General features: G+C 31.1%; 2 protein-coding genes across 7 annotated transcripts; one reads left to right on the forward strand and one right to left on the reverse strand.

Annotated features, from left to right (window-relative positions):
- Positions 1–424: 424 nt before the first annotated feature.
- Positions 425–4214, reverse strand: LOC105837556 (torsin-like protein). The gene is made up of 3 exons (XM_012682438.3): positions 3491–4214; positions 2642–2907; positions 425–2540 (listed from the first exon to the last, which is right to left on the reverse strand). Exons 1-3 carry the CDS (start codon positions 3675–3677, stop codon positions 1926–1928), a joined length of 1068 nt encoding a protein of 355 aa, XP_012537892.1. The 5' UTR covers positions 3678–4214; the 3' UTR covers positions 425–1925.
- Positions 4215–5257: 1043 nt separating this feature from the next.
- On the forward strand, positions 5258–8122 carry LOC105837558 (cytochrome b5). Of its 6 annotated transcripts, XR_004963496.1 has the most exons (5): positions 5260–5822; positions 5947–6075; positions 6172–6239; positions 7610–7697; positions 7894–8122. XR_004963496.1 is itself a non-coding variant. In XM_028192622.2 (4 exons), the coding sequence occupies exons 1-4, from the start codon at positions 5664–5666 to the stop codon at positions 6406–6408; spliced, it is 441 nt and encodes a 146-aa protein (XP_028048423.1). In that variant the 5' UTR covers positions 5258–5663; the 3' UTR covers positions 6409–6626. The 6 variants fall into 6 exon arrangements, 5 of the variants coding, with proteins under 5 accessions (XP_028048423.1, XP_012537896.1, XP_036143553.1 ...); XM_028192622.2 differs by lacking the exons at positions 7610–7697; positions 7894–8122 and adding an exon at positions 6324–6626 and having other exon boundaries at positions 5258–5822; XM_012682442.3 differs by lacking the exons at positions 7610–7697; positions 7894–8122 and adding an exon at positions 6338–6626 and having other exon boundaries at positions 5258–5822.
- The last annotated feature ends 63 nt before the right edge of the window (positions 8123–8185 follow it).

Raw genomic sequence — 8185 nt, forward strand, 5'->3', positions numbered from 1 at the left:
CGTTATACTTCATATTTCATTTTCTACTTTCTCTTACTTCATATTCATTTTATATTTTTCCAGTAAATCATTGTCGCCAGCGCCACCATTTGGTACTACATTTCTAACAGATTTTCGCCTCACTTTTGCAGGCGAAATCAAGCTTAGTTCGGTCTCCTGATTCTAGTCTTCATAATTAAACCTTACGGTATGAGGAATGTTATATATAATTGAAGATAAAACGTATAAAATAAGTTTTTTACCATACATAGAGTATCATTTATCATTGTTATATCACTGTTATATTTTTTACTAATTTTTTTATGAAATTCCAAAACCGACATTTTATACGCAACGATCTAATTTGTTGACCTTTCGATAACCGATGAACGCCGTAGTAATCATCTTACGGTGCAATCATAATAATTCTATTAATGCATACCTCAATAGAGAAGTATAAGAAGATGAGTTTATTCACGAGGCATTTTTGCGTTGTATAAAAAAATGTAGGTAAATGTATGCACAATTTGGGCGTCGCATGTGCAATTCTGATGCTACAGCTCTTTTGTGTTTAATGAGATTTGAATGCGTTACATCGTATCGACGCTATATTTAGATAAATATTTTTAGCCATGTATAGAATTATAAGTATAATATTGCATATATTTCTTACTGCGACGCAGCATTCCTAATTATTGTTAGGCGATGATATCATAAAGATTAAAGTTGTTTGTTCGAAAATGCATTTAGAAAAAAATGTGCGCATACAAAATGTCCCTGAAAAGATAGAGGATGATTTTTTTCTTTGAGAATTAGATACTTTTTCTTAAAGAAAATTAAAACAAAAGAAAGATTATACCAAAGAATTCAAATTACATTTTACGCTTAGTTCTTCACTTCAATTTTAACAAAAAGGGAATTTTTTGCCCCAAAGACATGTCTATTATCGATTTCTTTTTTTATTTTTTATGATCTGTATATATGACAGTTTACATCTTGCCAACAACTTTCTTCTTTATGATTAAATTTCAAAGTCAATTGCCAGATTAATTGTACATAATCCTATTCGTACAATTAACAGAAGGTATTTGTAATTATATTTAAATTACAAACAAATACATACACAAATTGTATACAGGGTGTTCGGTAATTGAAAAACAAAGAGAACAATTTCTCATTATGAAATAAGATCATTATTAAGTTTGCATACATATATTTATATATTGTACTCATTTATTGTTAAATGTCTCAAAGAATTATTCATTTGATAAGCGTTCAATATTATGATTATAATTCTTGATGACTTTGCATATTGTTTTATTAATTATCGATGTCTATTATAATTGACTTTCATAATATCATACATATTTAGATGAAGTAAAATGTAATTATATATAAATTTCTCTAGAATCTCTTCAATTGTTGCTTATAATAACAGTTAAAAGTCCATGAAAGAAAAGCTGCCTAAAAATTTTCCTTTGTCATAAGCTCAATTAGTATCAAAATTTTATCGAATAGAATAGTAATATTTAGGTACTAAGTTCACAAAAAGGGAAATACACCAAATCTTATCTATGTTTATGAAATTTGCTCGATATATTATATTTCAAGCAACAGAATTGATTAATTATGAGAAATTTATTTTAGAAAATTGAGAAATTATTCTCTTTTTACTAATTAGATAACTAATTATCGAACAACTATATATAGATATAAAAATATAGAATAAATATATATATGTATATTTATCTTTTTCATATATATAATTGTAAGTACGAAAAATTAGTTTTACTATTTTTTTAATTGTTAGACATATTTTTCTGAGTGTGCCAATAAGAAATTTTATCAATAAAGGTCTTATCGAAATGTTATCAACTCCTTATATGTTGAAGAGTGCCTCATCGATATTGCTACTTTTATTAATAATTCGATTATTTCAAGTTATCTCAATCAATCAAATTATCTCTTTCAATAGCTCTAGACTCGGATTGTTTACGATACACAATAGCAGCAACTTTCTGATCTATCCTCTTACAGCCAGCCATCGAATACAGATTATGTGGTTCAGGACCAAAGGTCAAATGCGATAGCGCCTCCTCTATCATCTCCTCCTTTGGAATGACTCCCCGTTCGGTGAAAGCCTTTACCAAACATTTTCTAACGTGCACCTCCTCAAGAGGCAGGAAAGGTACATAGTGATCGATCACGCTAGTCTGTATAGTGTCACTGTGATGAAAACCACCTTTCTCGTTGAACGCCCCCTCGGCTACTAATTTCTCGAAATCCTGCAATCGCGTGTCTTCCCTATTCCTGCCTCTCTCCCACAAGTTCGTAAGATACTGCACTATCTGGGTGCTGCCGGTATTTGATAGAAATATAAAAATGGCTTTATTTTGATGCATGGATTCGCTATGCTTGGTAGATTTGTGATAACTGTTGTAGTCCAGAAAAGGAACTAGCACGTTCAGTAGACCCTCTGGCATTTTGTCTACCTCGTCGAACACAAACATTGATCTGTCACATTCCTGCAAACTGTTGGAGATAATTTTGTATAAATCTTCCTGGAAAAAAGATTTAGTTATTAATTTACTTGTTCTATTTAGAATTATAATAAATTACAAATATTTGTATATATATTTATTTTTTTGTATATTTTATATACCTTATATTCATCTATTTTTCGTTGCAAAGGGAAATCATTGCGGCCATTGAAAAAGTGAAAATAATTACTCTGAATACCATTTTTATAAAAAGTTTTGGCAATCATCTGCACCACATAGTTCTTGCCAGTCCCTGGTGTACCATGAAAACTCATGACTAATGCCTTGGGTGAATTGTTATTTTGCAAATGACCCTGCAGTGCATTTATTATTGTTTCACGAGCAATTTGTTGCCCGAATAATTTAGCATTAAGCATGTATTGTAGTCCTATAATTTTAAAATTTTAATTTTTTAATATTTCTATCTTAATATGACTTGTAGAAAATCCATAAAGATATCTATATTCAGAACATTCGTAAAGATGTAGCATATACTTTTTGTGTCATTCTATTCTTGTATACCTAATAAAAATGTAATGAAAATAGACTGACAAAAAACATGCTATCTTTAATTAAAGATATTAAAAACATCTTTATAAATGGATTCTAAATATTAATCATTAAATCTTACAAATAAAGCAGAAACATTCATACATTTTTCAAATACAGAAATATTAATCACTCAAAACTAAAGCTTTATAAAAAAAAAATAATTGAACCAAATTACTAAATTAACAAATAGAAAAAAATAGAAAGATCTGTTTAATATAATTAAATGTTTTTAAATTGAGATAATACAATAAATTAAATAATTATATAAATATAAAATCTAATGATCATCGACAATCATATGACAAAATATTAAAGAAAGTAAATGCATAATAAATTTATGTAGACAGACATCCTACAACAGACTTTTTTTCGTGAGATAAATTAAACAAAATTAAAAAATTATTATTTTACACACTCACTATCTAAATCAGGATGAATGTATTCATCCGTGCAGCATTCCTTGTACTTGCACTTTAACTTGTCGTATGCAAAGTAACCTAAACCGCTTAATGCACCCACAACACCGAATGTTACAAGTTCGCATCGTACGGGCACGAGGAACGTAAAAATGAGCAAAGGCACCAGAACTCGATCAATGAGATTCATGTTTGGCTATCGGGGTTTTTTCTCTTCTTTTTGCAGTTTTCTTCGATCACTACAGATTAACATCACTCACATTCTTGACAGAATCTCAACTGTACTTATGTCATGCTTTGTTGTGTCAACATCGCTTCTCCATCGCATTTTTAACCGCTTGGAAAACGAGAGTGCCTACATCCGTCGAGGATGTGACGCGAATCGGAATGTAAAGTGTACGTGTAATTCGAAGAGCTTTGAATTTTGAATTGAGCAAAGGAAAGACCCAAACAGAGCCAACAGAGAGAGGCAGAGAAAAGGAGGGAGGCCGGTTCATACTCATACTCGTCGATGTTTATTTTCATTGCGTTTGAATACATTTGGATCCTATCCCACGAAGCGACTGCGGATAGTGCGGATACTTCGTTTTTATTATCAAACATGCAAATCGCTTCGTAATAAAACGCGTAATAAAACCTAATATATGATTAAAGAGAAAAAAAAATATCGCTTTCGTTCAAATATTTTAATTAATGACAATTAAACCAGAGAGGAACTAGAGCGGTCATCGGCGTCATCGCGTCGTTTTATAGGTGTTTTCATCCAACCATCAGCGCCTCTATATGCACAAAATGTGCACATTGAACTATGTAGTCAAATATCTATGAATCCCATAGGTAATGTGTATGACTTTTTGTCATTCGCGCGAAATTCTCGCACGCGGTTTGCGTACGTTTCACTCGTATGTGATATATTATCCGTAATATCGGGAGTGCCGAATAAAGTATCGGGCGATCGTTATTAATGTGCGGTTCGAGAATAGCAGGATGATGTCAGCAGAAAGCGGCATCCATAGACTTGGGTATTCTAGAAAAGGAATGTAGCAGTAGCAGGAGCAGCGACAGCAATCGGTGAGTGAATTTTTATCAAATCAATTAATTGAATTTATATCGTGTATATGTGGTATTGCACATTTATAGAACACGATTTTGCACATTTGCATAAAACGGATTAAAAATATGAATGCATATAATTGTAAAATTTACGGGTATAGCATGAAACAAAACCAAACAAACGTGGACATAGCATAGAAGAGACCCAAAAAGTCATACACATTACCTACGGGATTCATAGATATTTGACTACGTAGTTCAATGTGTACATTTTGTGCACATAGAGGCGCTGATGAATGAAAACACCTTAAAAATATCAAAACGACGCGATGACCGCTCTCATTTTTAAATTAATCTTTTATATAATTAATTAGTAGAAAGTAACCACAAAAATTTGAAAGAGACTACTTGTTAGAAAATATAGAAATATTTTTATATTTCTATATAGAAATATATAGAAATTAAGTATACATGATAAATAAATTTAATTTACATCACATTATTACAATCATTATTTTTTTTTTAGATTTTAAATCTGATAGACTCTGTCTTTGAGAATATTCTTCAGAGTTAACTTTGGAGAAAAAATAATTCAGAATTTTTCGTCTGTTTTGTAATTTGCGGGAAGCTAATTTTGAAACGCTTTTACATTTCACACCTTGGCGCAGAAAGTGCTGCACATACTCACATGTAAACCGATCGTTCGATTACGATCGTGTCGCCCTCGGAGCGACGCGGCAGTGCTTTTGCAGACCAATTGTCCGGAATAACTAAAAAAAGTCGTACAAGTTTCCGTTCGTTCTTCTAAATTATCCGGGCGCAAACAAAGTCACAAACCAGCGATTGCCAATAACATACCAACAGAAAACTGCTGGCGTGTGCTAGCGTCGATCGGGAACGTTGATTACATAGTAACTGAGGTCACCGAAGTTAACCGAAGCCCATTCTTCACCAGCCATCAGTTAATGTCAGAGACGTACATCAGTGACGAAAGCGGGAGAAGAAGTGCTGAGTCAATAGAACAGCTACACATTATCTATCGGCGCTGAGGAACGGAAGGACTGATCTCGAGCACCATCAACAAAACGAACTTGAAGAAAACGTAGAAACCCCGACCAACGACATGGCTACTAAGGATGTTAAGGATGACACCACTCCTGCCGCTTCTTATACCGGCAATATGTTTACGCGGGCGGAGGTAGCAAAGCATGCCGAAACTTCCAAGGACACATGGATCATCATTCACAATAATGTCTACAATGTCAGCCAGTTCTTAAATGAGGTTTTTATTTTTCCTTCTTATAAAAGAAGAAAAGCTTTTATTAGTTTATCTTTGTTGAATTGAATTGAATTTAGTGTATTAATATCTATTAGAATTAATCTGATATGTTGATTTTGTTCAATAGCATCCAGGTGGTGAGGAGGTACTCCTTGAGCAGAATGGACGCGACGCTACTGAACCTTTCGAAGATATTGGACATTCAACAGATGCTAGGCAAATGATGGAAAAGTATAAAATTGGTGAACTGGTAGAAGTAAGGATTGATTTAATTTTATCTCAATCTGTTTCTTAATTAGTAAAGTTTCTTACTCTTGTATATTTAATTATTGATTATTCCTATGCACTTTAGGAAGAAAGAACGAAAGATACCGGAAAGGCTAGAGATTGGTCCAATAAAGATCAGGCGGATAATTCTAGGTATGTATTTTCACTCCCATTATTTCATCGCGTTTTAAAGACTATTATTATTTTGAAGACTTGATTTTATAAATATTCTCACAGTTTTAATATTTCAGCTATAACAAGCTATTTTCTCTTTGGCACAATCTTGGTTCCTACAACTTTTCTAAATCTTCCATTAACATAAGTAACTCCTCTCTTTTTTTTATTTTATTTTTTTTATTTTGATTCTATTAAGATAATATGAACATATAAAAGTTAGTTTTAAATGTAGGTGATCTCATAAATGATACTTTATCTGGTGTTATCTTTTTTTAATACTTTTTACTTATACTGTATGATTATGTAATGATTATGAAAGCTGAATATCTTATTGTATCAGTACAATATAAAATTTTTAATTAGCTTGTTTATTATGTAACTTTAAAAACATTTTCTTGTCTATACTGAAATTGATTAATTTTAATCATTCCATCATTACATTCAATCAAATTTGCTGAGTTAAGAACTTTACTCTTTTTGGACAATTTCGTTAGCAATGCTAATATTTTACAATTTTAACATTTAGCAATACGTCACAAACTGGTTTTACATTCAGAGGAACTTTTTATTTGCGAGTAAAATAGATTTTTCTTGTAAATACAATTTTTTAAAACTACAGTTTTTTTTACATAATTAATTTAATGATATACTTTTTCCTTGTTACAATAGGTCTTTTTAAAATCTTGGTGAAGTTATATAATTAGTATATATTATAGATAAAATTATAGTTATGGTAAAATATATTGGCTTGATAACTTAAACATTTGCATGAATAAAATCAAATATGAGTATGTTTATATTATCTACTTTAAGAAGAGAGATAGAAAATTTATTTTTTAAGAATCATCATATGTAAATAGTCGATGCTGCAACGTGATGTGATCGTTGACAATTGCAGTTCTTGGTGGTCCTGGTTGATTCCAATCGCTGTCGGGCTGCTTGCGACCATCGTTTATCGCACCTTTATCAGCGCACATTAAATCATTCCGGGTCCTTTTTTCCATGTTATTTGTTAATATACATATATACATATGTATTGATAAACGATTGTTGTATATTTTTTCCGAATGTATGTTGCGCAGTGTTACTTGCTATGAACCAAATAATGCATTTTCTGGCCTAGGGTCTGAAAACCGAGAGAAAATAAAAAGAAACAATGGATATATATATATATATATATATATATATATATAAATATAATGTATTATACAATATTATATAAATAACGCGCATTTATATATTTATATGTATACATTTATACACACGGTATATATATGCATATGTACATGTAGCGTTCATATACAACGTCGTTTTCCGATTGAAAATAAACTAATTTAATTCTTTAGAAAGAAGGATTCCCGCGAAACAAAGAAGTAAACCCTGTCCTTAAATCCTTAAACGAGAAAGAAACGGCTGCAAGAGGGCAAAATCGAAGTAATTCTATTAAGGGCCGATTGTTTCAGCTTAGTAAATTTATCTATCAGGTAAATATGTCTGTATTTATTTAAGAAAAAAATTAAGATAGACACCTGCTTATCTGATAGCTAAGTTTGCCAAGAAGTTGAAACAACCAGTTCTAAGTTGTGTAAAATGTGATTGCATTAGTTCATGTCACTTGTATATCTTGCAGTAAATTAATCGAAAAGGCTGCGTCAACTGCGCCACTAATGAGAAGAAAAAGAGAAGGCTACACTGAAAATAATACTTTATATAAAAGTACAATGAATTTATATATAATTAAATTTACTTTTTTTGATAATTTATTTTTTGATAAGTGTAATGTACCTTGAAAGAGCTGGTAAATAATAACTTGTGTAAGTTATAAAGTTTAAATTAATAAAAATAATGTACAAACAGCATTATATAAAATTTTAGGGATATACCATTATCTCAACTTGGATCTGTATTCAATAATCGTGTAT

This window comes from Monomorium pharaonis, chromosome 5 (genome assembly GCF_013373865.1).
Source record: "Monomorium pharaonis isolate MP-MQ-018 chromosome 5, ASM1337386v2, whole genome shotgun sequence".
Classification (NCBI taxonomy): domain Eukaryota; kingdom Metazoa; phylum Arthropoda; class Insecta; order Hymenoptera; family Formicidae; genus Monomorium; species Monomorium pharaonis.

Coding starts and splice junctions, on each gene's coding strand:
- LOC105837558 (XM_012682442.3), top strand. CDS start 5,664: ATGGCTACTAAGGATGTTAAGGATGACACCACTCCTGCCGCTTCTTAT. Junction 6,076..6,171: donor AAATTGGTGAACTGGTAGAA/GTAAGGATTGAT, acceptor TATGCACTTTAG/GAAGAAAGAACGAAAGATAC. Junction 6,240..6,337: donor GATCAGGCGGATAATTCTAG/GTATGTATTTTC, acceptor TTAATATTTCAG/CTATAACAAGCTATTTTCTC.
- LOC105837556 (XM_012682438.3), bottom strand. CDS start 3,677: ATGAATCTCATTGATCGAGTTCTGGTGCCTTTGCTCATTTTTACGTTC. Junction 2,908..3,490: donor CATTCATCCTGATTTAGATA/GTGAGTGTGTAA, acceptor TTAAAATTATAG/GACTACAATACATGCTTAAT. Junction 2,541..2,641: donor GAAAAATAGATGAATATAAG/GTATATAAAATA, acceptor TCTTTTTTCCAG/GAAGATTTATACAAAATTAT.